Below are 16142 nucleotides of genomic sequence, written 5' to 3' on the forward strand. Positions count from 1 at the left end.
GTTGTGAGGCTGTTTGGACGTACTGCCAAATTCTCTAAAATTATGTTTGAGGTGTCTTATGGTAGAGAAATTAACATTCAATTGTCTGGCAACAGCTCTGGTGGACATTCCTGCAGTCAGGAATGATATCTACTGCAGCCCTCATCCTCCACATACAACACCCGTTCTGCCAGTCACATTCTGTTAAAGGTCCCCAAAGCACACACATACCTGGGTTGCTCCTCTTTTCAGTTCGCTGAAGCTAGAGACTGGAACGAGCTCCAACAAACACTCAAACTGGACAGTTTTATCTCAATCTCTTCATTCAAAGACTCAATCATGGACACTTAATGATAGTTGTGGCTGCTTTGCGGGATGTATTGTTGTCACTACCTTCTTGCCCTTTGTGCTGTTGTCTGTGCCCAATAATGTTTGTACCCTGTTTTGTGCTGCTGCCATGTTGTTGTCATGTTGTGTTGCTACCATGTTGTTGTCATGTTGTGTTGCTACCATGCTGTGTTGTCATGTGTTGCTGCCATGCATGTTGTTGTCTTAGGTCTCTATGTAGTGTTGTGTTGTCTCTCTTGTCGTGATGTGTGTTTTGTCCAAGGCATTTTGCCTTTTGGTAGGCCGTCATTGTAAATAAGATTTTTTTTCTTAATTGACTTGCCTAGTTAAATAAATTGCACGCTCTCTCAACTTGAAGTATTGTGTGACAAAACTGCAAAACTTAGAGTTGCATTTTATTATCCCCAGAAAAGGTGCACTTGTGTAATGACCATGCTGTTTCATCAGATGATTGATATTCCACACCTGTCAGGATTATCTTGGCAAAGGAGAAATGCTCACTAACATGGATGTAAAAACACATTTCTGCACACAATTTGAGAGAGAGAAACTTTTTGTGCATATGGAACATTTCTGTGATATTTTATTTCATCTCATGAAACATGGGACCAACTCTTTACATGTTGTGTTTATATTTTTGTTCAGTATTGATTGTTCATCACACAAGCAATGGAAAAATAAAAAAATGCTTTTCAACAAAACTTAATTCAGGATTTTTACTGTTGGGTTATGTGTTCGGAGGGTTGTCAAAAGAGGTACCTAAACCCAGGGGTTGAGTGCCCTGTATATCTCAACAGTGTATAAGGTACTGTACTTTTTCCCCATCTGCATGTTTATAATGATATGTTTCTGGAATATTGGAGACAGACAGCAGCGGCACTGTTTTCCCTCCATTACAAAATAAAATAGAATAGAAAAACTTTATTTTTCACCCCCACCAGAATGTAAATTGCCCCATCACGAGCCTACTCAATGAAAGGTGACTGAAAATAGGTTTGGTATTCTATCCAAGGCCCGCTTGTAGAATAGGCCTTGACATTTAGAGATATTTTACAACAGGCTCTTGTAGTGCAGATCGTGACTTTCTGAATAAGGTGTGGAGTATTCCCCTACATACTGTAGCCAATACGAGAAAAGTGACTCCGTCCTACACACACACCCACTATACATCCCACTCACTAAGCCTATTCATACATGAATAGCTATAGGCACAACTGTAACAGTTAAATAAAAATAAATAAACAGAGCTATTCAGTTGTAGTATTTTGTACAATGTTCGATAATTACACTTGGTTCTACGCCATTATACGGTATATGTTATGCATAAAATGTGTGCAGAATTTGACAATTTACCTTGACCGCAAGAGCACAATCTGTTGAAATCATTATTGTTGTGTATAGAGATGTGTGTATGTGCTTGTAGTGTGTACTGAAGTCATTCAGGCATGCAGATGTTATGAATTATCTTTATGCAGAAGAGGCCACGCGGAGGCAGTGGTGTGGGCAGTGTTCGAGAGAGAGAGAGGAGGCAGAGCCCTTTAAAATGGCAAGCAGCGCTATCCCTATGACATGTTTCCCTCTGCGCTCCACGCGTGGTATAGCCTCCAGACTGCGTGGGCTAGTGTGGGTGCAGTAGACGAGTTTCGTATAAAAACCCTGATTCCCGGAGTCTCATATTACGCGCGTCCGCCTCCCTCTGTAGTTGTTTGTATTACTACGACTCCTTCCACCTACTTCGTGTTTTTCTTCAGTAGTATTTCTTAGGAAAGCTACCGTCACTAAAGAAATCTGTTCTATGGTTTTGGCTGAAGAAGATCCCACGATGTCTCGGACTGACGAGGTGCACCGTATAACGGAGAATGTCTATAAGGTAAGAACACACATGCAGCTGTCCATTCATTCCCGCTTCAATAATTCCTCCCTCGATTATTGTTTTCCTAAAGTGGGTTGATGAGTAGAGTCTCGTCAGCTGATGAAATCTGATAAGATTGTGGTTGCTGTTGGATACGTTTTGAACTTTGTTTTAGGCACAGGTCAAGATAAGTATAGGTTACTCTCTATATTCGAATATAACAAATCAAACTTCCTATTTATGTTATATATATATATATATTACAATAGTCGAAACCATTAATAATGATAACGACTTTGGCTTTTATGGTGTCCCGGGGAAATGTCCAATTTCACCCCATCCGTCCATAGATGGTCTTATCACGACTCCAAAATGATGCTCTTTTTCTCAGCAGTGAGTGACACATTGCTCGCAGTGACGCCAACAGCCATAGGCTCACAGGGGACAAAAAAACAAGTTCCCCAGTCCAAGTTTAATTTGAATACATCATTTTACTTAAGGATGTGTAACAAAGTGACAGTTTGCCTCGAGGCAGACCAACCTGGTCTCAGAGCATTTCGTATTATTCTGTACGGAAATCTGACACACTCCATTTACTATAATATGGTTCGTTTTGTATGGCATGTGTTAATTTGTGCACTCATTTCGTGTGATATGTTTTGAATTACAATTTGTGTATGGTACGAATTTGCAATGAAAATATGTTAAGAATTGGCAAAATGTACAATATGTTACAAAATGAGCAAAACTTATGAAATGTTACAAATACTAGCTAGGTGGCTAGGCACCTAACATAAGCTAGCTGGCTGGCTAAAGTTAACTAGGCTATGGGGTTAGGGTTAAGGTTAGGATTAAGTTTAGGAGTTAGGTTAAAGGGTTAGGCCATTAGGGAAGGGTTTGCTAAAAGGGTTAAGTAACCATCTGTCTTATGTAACCATACAAAACTTAACATATCATACTAATTTCAGTGTTCCAGATTTACATTTACTATGTTACGTCTAGTCTAGGAAACCAGGCTGGGCAGATAGGGACAGCTCAAATTGCATGGTATGAGATATTGCGTACCAGCAGTTCTGTCAGCCCACAGGAAGAGGTTAACTGACTTGCCTAGTTAAATAAAAATGTGCACTTGAGCAAGGCACTTAACCCTAATTGTTTCTGTATCAGAGCGTCTGCTAAATGACTAAAATGTTTCTAGGCTGGGTAGTATTTAAAAATCAGGTAAAGTTTATATTAAAATAAAAAACGACCAGCTCTCACAGTAGGTGGGGTTCACCCAATAAAGCCTAGCTGCTGGGAGACATCTGTTAGGGGAGTTATAGGAGTCTCCTGTGTTGAGGAGGGATGAGTGTTTTGCAGCGATCAGTGAGGAGGGATGGGTGGCACTCTTTCTGTAATTACCATGTGAGGGTGTTGTTCTGTGTCTCAGAGGAGAAGAACTTGGCAAAATAAACATGTGAGCAAATATAATACAATTCAGAATAGTAGTGTCATGTTACTCATGTTCTCCCTCTGTTATCTTAGCAAGGTGGCTTATTAGCAGTGCTTGACTTGGGCAGGAGCTCAACTGAACTGAGTACCGGCAACTCATATTTTCTACTGTTTGAGTTCCTGCACCTCTTCTAGAATATTAGCTCAAAAGTATTGCAGAGTTACTGCACCTAAATATAAACAGTAGCGACACTCCAAATTAGTATCGGCACCTATTTTAATTCAAGTCAAGCACTGCTTGTTAGAGAATCTGAACTATGGCAGTATTTGATGTTTTTTTCTCTACATATTTTCATCACCCTTTTCACCAAGCTAGAGGAGTTGATAGAGGGAATAAAGGACCGTCCCACGCTTGTTGAGACTCCCCTGTAGTCTAAAACTCCCCTCCTGCCATTTCCACAACAAAGCTCTCCTTTAGCAGAGCCAAGGGCGGAGGTGCTACTTTTGAGACTCACTGCACTGTAAGATGTTCTTGCATTCCAAATGGCACCCTATTCCCTTTGGACCAGGACCCATTGGGAGAAAGATGCCATTTGGGAGTCACATGTTTTGTCCAAGCAGGCTAGATTTCAGGAAGGGAAGAGAGCGAGGGAGAAGTGCAAAGGGACAAGAGGTTGCACAACCTGTGAAAACTGGTCACTGTTCTCAGTTCTCCCTCTTATGACATAGTCAGATGGTAACCAGAGCCTAGTGGCTGCTAGGATGTAAGTTGAGATGATGGAGTAGTCTAATGAGAGAGAGTGCCTTGATGATGGAGTAGTCTAATGAGAGAGAAAGCCTTGATGATGGAGTAGTCTAATGAGAGAGAGAGCCTTGATGATGGAGTAGTCTAATGAGAGAGAAAGCCTTGATGATGGAGTAGTCTAATGAGAGAGATAGCCTTGATGATGGAGAAGATGGCAAGGCCATGAGGCGATCCTGTATTTGTATTTGTTATGGATCCCCATTAGCTGCTGCCTAAGCAGCAGCTACTCTTCCTGGGGTCGAGCAAAATTGAGGCAGTTTATACAATTTTAAAACATTACAATACATTCACAGATTTCACAACACACTGTGTACCCTCAGGCCCCTACTCCACCACATATGTACAGTACTAAATCCATGTGTATGTATAGTGCGTATGTTATTGTGTGTGTGTGTGTATTCATGTGTCTGTGCCAATGTTTGTGTTGCTTCACAGTCTCCGCTGTTCCATAAGGTGTTTGTTTTATCTGGGGGGTTTTTATTTTACTGCTTGCGTCAGTTACTTGATGTGGAATAGAGTTCCATGTAGTCATGGCTCTATGTTGTACTGTGTGCCTCCCATAGTCTGTTCTGAACTTGGGGGCTGTGAAGAGACCTCTTGTGGCATGTCTTGTGGGGTATGCATGGGTGTCCAAGCTGTGTGCCAGTAGTTTAGACAGACGGCTAAATAAGCCGAGAGAGATTGACATGCATATTATTAATATTAGCTCTCTGGGTACATCCAAGGGCCAGCCGTCCTGCCGTGTTCTGAGCCAATTGCAATTTTCCTAAGTCCTTTTTTGTGGCAGCTGACCACACGACTGAACAGTAGTTAAGGTGCGACAAAACTAGGGCCTGTAGGACCTGCCTTGTTGATAGTGCTGTTAACAAGGCAGAGCATTGCTTTATTATGGATAGACTTCTCCCCATCTTAGCTACTACTGCATCAATATGTTTTGACCATGACAGTTTGCAATCCAGTGTTACTCCAAGCAGTTTAGTCATCTCAACTTGCTCAATTTCCACATTATTCATTACAAGATTTAGTTAAGGTTTAGGGTTTAGTGAGTGTTTTGTTCCAAATACAATGCTTTTAGTTTTAGAAATATTTAGGGCTAACTTATTCCTTGCCACCCACTCTGAAACTAACTGCAGCTCTTTGTTGAGGGTTGCAGTCATTTCAGTCGCTGTAGTAGCTGACGTGTATACTGTTGAGTCATCCGCATATATAGAAACTCTGGCTTTACTCAAAGTCAGTGGCATGTCGTTAGTAAAAATGTTAAAAAGCAAGGGGCCTAAACAGCTACCCTGGGGAATTCCTGATTCTAACTGGATTATATTTGATAGGCTTCCATTAAAGAACCCTCTGTGTTCTGTTAGACAAGTAACTCTTTATCTACATTATAGCAGGGGGTGTAAAGCCATAACACATCATTCTTTTGAGCAGCAGACTGTGATCAATAATGTCAAAAGCTGCACTGAAGTCTAACAACATCCTGTGTTTTGGAATGAGAGGGACAGTCAGTCAGTCAGTTAATCAGTCAGTGGGGGGATATTTTCCTGATCAGCAGGCTGCATCATTAAAGAGCCGAGCAGGAGAGGGAGAGATGGAGTGGTGGAGAAACGCAGAGGATAGGAGATTAGTAGCTGCACTGGTAATTTGACCCACGGCTGGGGGCCTATTTTTGGGAGACGGATGCTACCTGGCGGGGGCTGTAAGTGTGTGTGTGCATGCATGCATACAACTCTTGGGCTGGTAGAGTGGTGTGTGTTTCAGCATGGGTTAATCTCTCTAAGGGCCTCTCTAAAGAATCACTTAGAGGTCTTGATTTGTTCATTAAACACCTGACCAGATGAGTGACAGCTTCTATTACATACCATACAACCAGGTCTGTTACTGAGGGTGAATGTGAAGGAGATGCTAAATGTTTAAGCATTTATTTATTTATTCAGTATTTATTCAAGAGCAAGCATTTTCAATCAGTATCACCTCATGCAGTTAATTCATTGGTCAATTGCATTTCAACTGTATCAGTTTTGCATGGCAGATCACATTACAGGTGTATCTAATTAACTAATTGCTCAATCCACATCATAACAGGTATGCTGAGAATGTTCTAGATCTCTCAAACTCAACTCTGGACCTCAAAGCTAGTTCCTCTGCTTGTTTTCATTGTTCCCTTCTAATATGGGACTGATTTCGACCTGGCACACCAGGTGTGTGCTATTCATTATCACGTATAAAACCAGCAGGCACTGACCTTATATGGTAAGCATTGAATACCACTGTTCTAGAGAGTCCATGTTTGAAAGGTGAGCTGTTATTTTAGCACCTGATACTCCCAATTGTTTTATCTTGCTCAAGTTTTATCCTCAGTGTACTTTTCAAGCCTTTAAGTGCACAAGACAATGGCTGGTCTTGTCACAGGGAGGAGGAGGAGAAGAAGACGAGCTGGATGCTTGCAGTGGAGGCTCCTCAGAGGAGGAAGGGGGGGACCATCCTCAGTGAATTTCATAAAATTTGAGAAACATTAAAGTTATCCTATTTAGATAAAACTATACTAAATATATTAATGTCACCAAATAATGTATTAAAACACATTGTTTTGCAATGACGGTCTACAGTAGCCTCAACAGCACTCAGTAGCACCATGGTGTAGCCGGAGGACATCTAGTTTCCGTCATCCTCTGGGTACATTGACTTCAATTCAAAACCTAGGAGGTCCATAATTCTCACTCCCTTCCATAGACTACCACAGTAATTATGACAACTTCCGGAGGATGTCCTCCAACCTATCAGAGCTCTCTTCCAGCATGAACTGACATGTTGTCCACCCAATCAAAGGATCAGAGAATGAATCTAGTACTGAAAACACATATTGTGTTACTTTTTATTTATTGTGTTTTTATTATTACTTTTTATTTTAGCTTACTTGGTAAATATTTTATTCTTCTTGAACTGCACTGTTGTTTAAGGGCTTGTAAGTAAGCATTTCACGGTTAAGTCTACACTTGTTGTATTCGGCGCATGTGGCAAATAAAGTTTGATTTGATAAGCTACAGCTAGCTAGCACTGCAGTGCATAAAATGTGGTGTGTAGTTGACTCAAAGAGAAAGACAATAGTTGAACAGTTATGAACAAATTAATTTCTTCCAAAATGAAGGAGAAGCAAGAGAGAGCGAGAGCTAGCTAAGTGATCATGCTGTTTGTATGTGGCTGCTATGAAAATTAACTGTTTGCGCATGATCAGGGGTGTATTCATTCCGGGCGATTCAGTTGAAAAACATTTCTCAAATAGAAGCAAACGGAACGAAACGGGAATAAACATACCTGAATATGTCCCATAGAAACTGTCGTTTGCAACTGTTGGACTAATGATTACACCCTAGATCAGCTAGATGCAGGCAAGAGTCACCTTGATTACTAAAAAAATGTAATTCAGAGGCTAGGTTGTAGCAACCTCATGATGGGTATAGGGACCATTTGAGTATCATGTAATAGTCTAAACCTATCAATGTTACATTGAACTGGGTGAATGGAATATGAATGACAGTCATCCAATATGCTGTAATAGAAATAATACCATGCTCAGAAAGAAAATTATAATCCGCCCTCATCTTAAATGGCACCGACCGCCACTGATGCTAGCAGATGGTGTATTATTAACAAAGGGATTTATTTCATCAAGACAAGGTGTGAACATCACTCTGTTTGGGAGCTGAGGGGGGGAAATGCTTAGCCATAGCAGTAAATTGTGTGTCATCCCCTGAGAAGCGGGTATATTGGCAGCCTGTCTGTGACGGGGTGCAGTGTGGCAGTGCAGTCTCTCTGAAGACCTTGCTATGGCCTGGCAGCTGCTTGCTGAGTAATCTACAAGCTCGCTCAGACTCCAAGAAGACAAGATGCCGTCTGCAACATTTGGCTGTGTGACTCACACGCAGATGTGTGTGTGCATACGTGTGGGCAGTGTCTCACGACTATGTGTGTGTGTATGCCTCTGCCTACATACTTGGCTTGGCCCTGAAAGGAGGACACCCCCACCTCCAGACAATCTGCTGTTTATACCTATTACAACCTCTGCACACACACACACACTTCAACATTGTGTGGGTGTGTCAGAGCTTAATCATCCTGGCTCGCTTGCTCAATTGATAGTCCAAGTGAGTATTTCTCTATTAAATTACATTTGAGCATTTGCCACAGATCGTTGAAACACTTTGAGATAAATGATATAGTTTCAATAGTGATATTTGACCGCTCCATCTCAGTGAGTTATTATTGTGAAATACGTCACTGAATATAATCAAAGCAAAGCTCATGTCTGAATATGGAAAATAATCATAAGGCTACATATACTGTACATATACAGTTGAAGTCGGAAGTTTACATACACCTTAGCCAAATACATTTAAACTCAGTTTTTCACAATTCCTGACATTTAATCCGAGTAAAAATTCCCTGTCTTAGGTCAGTTAGGATCAACACTTTATTTTGAGAATGTGAAATGTCAGAATAATAGTAGAGAGAATGATTTATTTCAGCTTTTATTTCTTTCATCACATTCCCAGTGGGTCAGAAGTTTACATGCACTCAATTAGTATTTGGTAGCATTGCCTTTCAATTGTTTAACTTGGGTCAAACGTTTCGGGTAGCCTTCCACAAGCTTCCCACAATAAGTTGGGTGAATATTGGCCCATTCCTCCTGACAGAACTGGTGTAACGGAGTCAGGATTGTAGGCCTCCTTGCTCTGACCCACTGGAATTATGATACAGTGAAATATAAGTGAAATAATGTCTGTAAACAATTGTTTGAAAAATTACTTGTGTCATGCATACAGTAGATGTCCTAACCAACTTGCCAAAACTATAGTTTGTTAACAAGAAATTTGTGGAGTGGTTGAAAAACAAATTTTAATGACTGCAACCTAACTATGTAAACTTCCGACTTAAACTGTATCATACATATGATATATATTATACATATCAAACATATATTATACATTTATACATATCCTACATATCATACATACATGTATCGTACATATCATACATGGATAGGGAAGGTTGCCTCACAGTTATTTTCAGGTCTCTCCAGAGATGTTCGATTGGGTTCAAGTCCGAGCTCTGGCTGGGCCACTCAAGGACATTCAGAGACTCGTCCCGAAGCCACTCCGGCGTTGTCTTGGCTGTGTGCTTAGGGTCATTGTCCTGTTGGAAGATGAACCTTAAAAATCAAATTGTATTTGTCACATGTGCCGAATACAACAGGTGTAGGTAGACCTTACCGTGAAATGCTTACTTACAAGCCCATAACCAACAATGCAGTTTTAAGAAAAATAAGAGTTAATATAAAGTAAAAAATAAAAAGTGTGGCATTTGATTAGCTGTTCAGCAGTCTTACGGCTTGGGGGTAGAAGCTGATAAGAAGCCTTTTGCACCTAGACTTGGCGTTCCGGTACCTCTTTCCATGGAGGTAGCAGAGAGAACAGTCTATGTTGACTAGGGTGGCTGGAGTCTTTGGCAATTTTTAGGGCTTTCCTCTTGCACCACCTGGTATAGAAGTCCTGGGTGGCAGGAAGCTTGGCCCCAGTGATGTACTGGGCCATACCCACTACCCTCTGTAGTGCCTTGCGGTTGGAGGCCGAGCAGTTGCCATACCAGGCGGTTATGCAACCAGTTGCCATACTAGGCGATGATGCCACTTCGCCCCAGTCTGAGGTCCTGAGCCCTCTGGAGCAGGTTTTCATCAAGGATCTCTCTGTCCTTTGCTATGCTCATCTTTCCCTCGATCCTAACTAGTCTCCCAGTTCCTGCAGAAAAACAGCCCCACAGCATGATGCTGCCAACATGCTTCACCATAGGTGTGGTGCTAGGTTTCCTACAGATGTGATGCTTGGCATTCAAGCCAAAGAGTTCAATCTTGGTTTCATCAGACCAGATAATCTTGGTCTGAGAGTCGTTTAGGTGCCAAAGGCAAACGTCAAGAGGGCTGTCATGTGCCTTTTACTGAGGAGTGGCTTTCGTCTGGCCACTCTACCATAAAGGCCTGATTGGTGGAGTGCTGCAGAGATGGTTGTCCTTCTGGAAGGTTCTCCCATCTCCACAGAGGACCTCTGGAGCTCAGTTTGGCCGGGTGGCCAGCGCTAGGAAGAGTCTTAGTGGTTCTAAACTTCTTCCATTTAATAATGATGGAGGCCACTGTGTTCTTGGGAACCTTCAATGCGGCATAATTTTTTTGTACCCTTCCCCAGATCTGTGCCTCGACACAATCCTGTCTCGGAGCTCTACAGACAATACCCTCGACCTCATGGCTTGGTTTCTGCTCTGGCATGCACTGTCAACTGTGGGACCTTATATAGACAGGTGTGTGCCTTTCCAAATCATGTCCAATCAATTTAATTTCCCACAGGTGGACTCCAAGTTGTAGAAATATCAAGGATGATCAATGGAAACAGGATTTAATTAACTGAGCTCAATTTTGAGGCTCATAGCAAAGTGTCTGAATACTTATGTAAATAAGGTGTTTCTGTAGGCGACGCAAACGTTTGTGCCTTGCATACTCCCTTAAAAGACCTTCGCTTGGAAAACGAGAAATATTACTGTTTGTCCCTCTTGAGACGCCAGAGCAACAACATAGCCAGTATACACTTCCTTAAGATAAATAAAAAAAATCTAATTCATTTTGACGTTTTTGCCAAGGAGGTTTTAGTTGCACAATTTTACATCTAACTAAAATCAGGGTTGGGGTCAATTTCTATTTAATTTCCAATTCCAAATTCTATTCCTTGCAAGCAGAAGAACAGCATCCCGACCGTGAAGCACGGCATCATCATGTTGTGGGGTTACTTTGCTGCAGGAGGGACTGGTGCACTTCACAAAATAGATGGCATCATCATGTTGTGGGAGTGCTTTGCTGCAGGAGGGACTGGTGCACTTCACAAAATAGATGGCTTCATGAGGGAGGAAAATTATGTGGATATATTGAAGCAACATCTCAAGACATCAGTCAGGGAGTTAAAGCTTGGTCGCAAATGGGTCTTCCAAATGGACAATGACCCCAAGCATACTTCCAAAGTTGTGGCAAAACGGCTTAAGGACAACAAAGTCAAGGTATTGGAGTGGCCATCACAAAGCCCTGACCTCAATCCTATAGAAAATTTGTGTGCAGAACTGACAAAGCATGTGCAAGCAAGGAGGCCTACAAACCTGACTCCGTTACACCAGCTCTGGGCCAATATTCACCCAACTTATTGTGGGAAGCTTGTGGAAGGCTACCCGAAATGTTTGACCCAAGTTAAACAATTTAAAGGCAATGCTACCAAATACTAATTGAGTGTATGTAAACTTCTGACCCACTGGGAATGTGATGAAAGATATAAAAGCTGAAATAAATCATTCTCTCTACTATTATTCTGAAATTTAACATTCTCAAAATAAAGTGGTGATCCTAACTGACCTAAGACAGGGAGTTTTTACTCGGATTAAATGTCAGGAATTGTGAAAAAACTTAGTTTAAATATATTTGGCTTAGGTGTATGTAAACTTATTACTTCAACTATATATACTGTTACACACACACTTATCAAATAGTTTTCCATACGTAAGTTAAGGCCATGCAACCTGAGTTGAAACCTGAGTGAGGTGCACATGTACAGTACATAAACAGATGCATGCGCCATATATTTATGTGATGGACACTTGATATGGTCACATGATATTGTTGTGGTATGTCACAAAATCATGTTACGACCACACATAACAATATTCATTTTATATATCAATATCTTGCTAAGTCTTGCTAAGTGGATGGATCTCTACAGAAGGTGTAAATGGTACAGCCAAATGGATACTTGCAATATCAGAAATAGATACTTTATAATATTTTACTTATTTAAACTATGTACAAGAACAACATCAATAACAATGTCAGTGATAGACAAGGTAGTTATATGCATACAATCAGGGGTAAAGTGGTGGAGCAGCAGGATCAAAACAAAAAAATAGTAGCAGAAACGTATGGTGTGTGTGTCAGGAGAGAGTCATTTGAATAGTTTACTGCGGAGCCCCTAGTCCCACTCAACATGCCTCAGATATCTCTTTTGTCCCACGTCCCACACATGCGGTGACCTCACCCAGCATAACTAGTGCGTCCAGAGATGCAATTTGTCTTATAGTCACTCAATGCCTACATTTACCTACACTGTACCCGCACCCTACCATACCCCTGTCTGTACATTATGCCCTGAATCTATCCTACCATGCACAGAAATCTGCTCCTTTTATTCTCTGTCCCCAACGCTCTAGACGACCAGTTTTGATAGCCCTTAGCCGTACCCTCATCCTACTCCTCCTCTGTTCCTCTGGTGATGTGGAGGTTAACCCAGGCTCTGAATGTCCCCAGACGCTCTCTTTTGTTGACTTCTGTAACCGTAAAAGCCTTGGTTTCATGCATGTTAACATCAGAAGCCTCCTCCCTAAGTTAGTTTTACTCACTGCTTTAGCACACTCCGCCAACCCTGATGTCCTTGCGTGTCTGAATCCTGCCTTCGGAAGGCCACCAAAAATTCTGAGATTTCCTTCCAGTTCTCTGCTGCCAATGACTGGAACGAATTGCAGAAATCGCTGAAGTTGGAGACTTATATCTCCCTCACTAGCTTTAAACATCAGCTAACCGATCAGCTAACCGATCACTGCAGCCCATCTGTAAATAGCCTATCCAATCTACCTACCGCATCCCCTTATTGTTTTTATTTACTTTTTGCTCTTTTGCACACCAGTATTTCTACTTGCACATCATCATCTGCACATCTATCTCTCCACTGTTAATTTGCTAAATTGTAATTACTTCGCTACTATGGCCTATTTATTGCCTTACCACCTCACGCCATTTGCACAGACTGTATATAGACTTTTTTCTATTGTGTTATTGACTGTAAGTTTCTTTATTCCATGTGTAACTCTGTTGTTGTTTGTGTCGCACTGCTTTGCTTTATCTTGGCCAGGTCGCACTTGTAAATGAGAACTTGTTCTCAACTGGCCTAAATGGTTAAATAAAGGTGAAAAAAATAAAAATAGAGGCACTGCAGATAGTACTGATGACTGATTCGTCTGAACCACACATGAACACGGGAATCTATAATCGGGGAGAGCCTGTTTCTGCCCTGCCCTTGACTTTGGTGCAGGGCATGTGATGTCCATAGCAAAACTCCCTAATCTTCTCAAAAAGATGTTTGTCAAGCTGTGTCCAGTCCAGGTGGTGCTTGTACAGGCAGACCATTTATGGGAGGAAGTATGTCAGCGTTGCGCAGAAGCTGAAACCTCGTCCCGACAGTCCGAACGCTCCTTGGCGACAACAACACCAGGCTCCAGAGCATCGGAGCTGTAAAACAAGGAATAACAACATCAAAAAATCGGAAGACATTACAACCCTGCACAACATCAATTCACCTCCCAAGTTTAGATAAGAAGAATAACCACATACAATGCAATGAAAATTATTTTCACCTACAGTGCTGGTACTGCTTGATCTATGGCAGCTGCCTGAAGTACGGAGTCAGGTGTTGTTGCCAGCCATAGCTTTCCACCAGCACCGTACCATCATCTAGTCCAACCAGCTGTGAGATGTTGACTTCTGTCACAGTGCTGTCCTTCACAACACCAGCAATCTCAGACAAAGTGTTCATTCTGGTCTTTCTAAAGCACTGCTTGATGAGGCCTGAGCACCAGCCGGGGGGGAACTTTGTGTGACCTGTGATCAGGAAATGAAGGTTCAGACTGTGGTGGAGCTTGTGCATGGTCCGCCAGGCACAATACCAGAGCACAAACTTGTTCTTGTTTTGGCCACTGCAGTTATCACAATTCAGGTCCACACGTGTTTCCCCAGTTGGTGAAGAAATGGTGCATGTAATTGATGACTGCATTGCTGCCTTTGCTTTCTTGGGCCAGCTCTCTTTTTGTTTTGATAGGAGGCATTAGACCATTCTCCTTGTATGACTGGTGGAGGAGAGTCAGGCGTGTTCTACTGATGCTGAAGACAAATTACAGATACAAATATTTTTGCTTTTTTATACAATAGATGTTCTCTCAGAATGCCATTTCAAATCACTACACCCAGTTCATACACATAATGTTAGCTAGCCAGCCATCTAACGTCAGCTGGCTAGCGAACAGCAAGCTTTAACTAGCATTACCAACCGATTGTCATAGCTACCTAAAGTTAACCAAATAGGTTCAATGTTAGCTAGCTAACATTAGGCTATAACTAGCAATGTGAAATGGCATTCTGAGAAAACATCACTAACGTTACACACACTTTATAAACGTAAATGAATGTTAGCTAGCAAGCCAGCCATCTAACCTCAGTTAGCTAACAGCAAGTTTTAACTTGGTCGTTTGTTTAGACATGTAACGTTAATGTTAGCTAGCTAAAAATTTTACTATAATCCCAGTCACTAGAGTAACATTACTAGCAATACAAACCGATTGTCATAGCTAAAATTAACCAAGTAAGTTAGGTTCAATGTTAACGTTAGCTAGCAAGCCAGCCATCAAACTCCAGCTGGCTAGCTAACAGCAAGCCTTAACTTGCGATGAAAACAACTTTCTGACAAAAGCTTCTCGGCAGACTGCAACCCCTTTCATTAAATAAGACGTCCTGTGTCGTTTCCGTTTAGTTTGCACAGCTTGTTTGGCCCGTTGTGTTCCACTGATCTAAAAACTCGGTCAACTTCTTCCATGACAACAACACTGTTGATCGCCGTTTCTTCCCCATCACCGTCATTTCAAAGACTACAATGTCTTCAATGAAAATGTTTTTACCTAAATCAGGGATTTCCTCATCGTCTGATTCATTTTCAGAGTCAGAGAGCGTCAGCATGATACGATGTTCCTCCAGAAAGTAGTCCATCACAACATTTTCCCACTGACCTTTGTCGATAGCACCTGATAAATTCAGGGCAGCAATGTTATTGAGAGTAGTAGCAACATATTTGCAGTTCTCCATGGCTATTAGTTATATATATTAGTTATATCTTTTAAAAAACTGCAGTAGAAAGGAATATCTACGTATAATGAGCAGCTAATTTTATAGACACAAGATGCTACACCGCAGAACAATCTGAAACTCATCTCTCTGCATGTCCAGCCCACTCATTATCTCAGATAATTAATCCATCTGACAGGTGTGGCATATCAAGAAGCTGATTAAAAAGCATGATCATTACACAGGTGCACCTTGTGCTGGGGACAATTAAAGGCCACTCTAAAATGGACAGTTTTGTCACACAACACATTCCACAGATGTCTCAAGTTTTGAGGGAACGTGCAATTGACATGCTTACTGCAGGAATGTCCACCAGAACTGTTGCCAGAGCATCTAATGCTAATTTCTCTACCATAAGGCACCTCCAACAATGATTTAGAGTATTTGGCAGTACGTCAAACCGGCCTCACAATCACAAAACATGTGTATGGACGTCATGTGCCCCAGGTTGGGTTATGGTATGGGCAGCATAAGCTACGTACAACAAACACAATTACATTTTATTGATGGTGCACGGCCCCATGTCGCAAGGATCTGTACACAATTCCTAGAAGCTGAAAATGTCCCAGTTTGTCCATGGCCTGCATACTCACCAGACATGCTCTGGATCAATGTGTACGACAGCGTGTTCCAGTTCCCACCAATATCCAGCAACTTTGCACGGTCATTGAAGAGGAGAGGGACAACATTCCACAGGCCACAATCAA

General features: G+C 41.7%; 1 protein-coding gene across 5 annotated transcripts in view; it reads left to right on the forward strand.

The window, feature by feature from the left end:
* Positions 1–1857: 1857 nt before the first annotated feature.
* baiap2b (BAR/IMD domain containing adaptor protein 2b) overlaps positions 1858–16142 on the forward strand; it is a 184454-nt gene continuing 170169 nt past the window's right edge. For 3 of the 5 annotated variants that reach the window (XM_071393847.1, XM_071393852.1, XM_071393848.1), the window contains exon 1: positions 1858–2197. In XM_071393847.1, the coding sequence (XP_071249948.1) occupies positions 2123–2197 (75 nt within the window). In that variant the 5' untranslated portion in view covers positions 1858–2122. The remainder of the gene's footprint in view (positions 2198–16142) is intronic. The other 2 variants (XM_071393850.1, XM_071393849.1) reach the window with 2 other exon arrangements.

Source organism: Salvelinus alpinus, chromosome 3 (assembly GCF_045679555.1).
Source record: "Salvelinus alpinus chromosome 3, SLU_Salpinus.1, whole genome shotgun sequence".
NCBI classification, from domain to species: domain Eukaryota; kingdom Metazoa; phylum Chordata; class Actinopteri; order Salmoniformes; family Salmonidae; genus Salvelinus; species Salvelinus alpinus.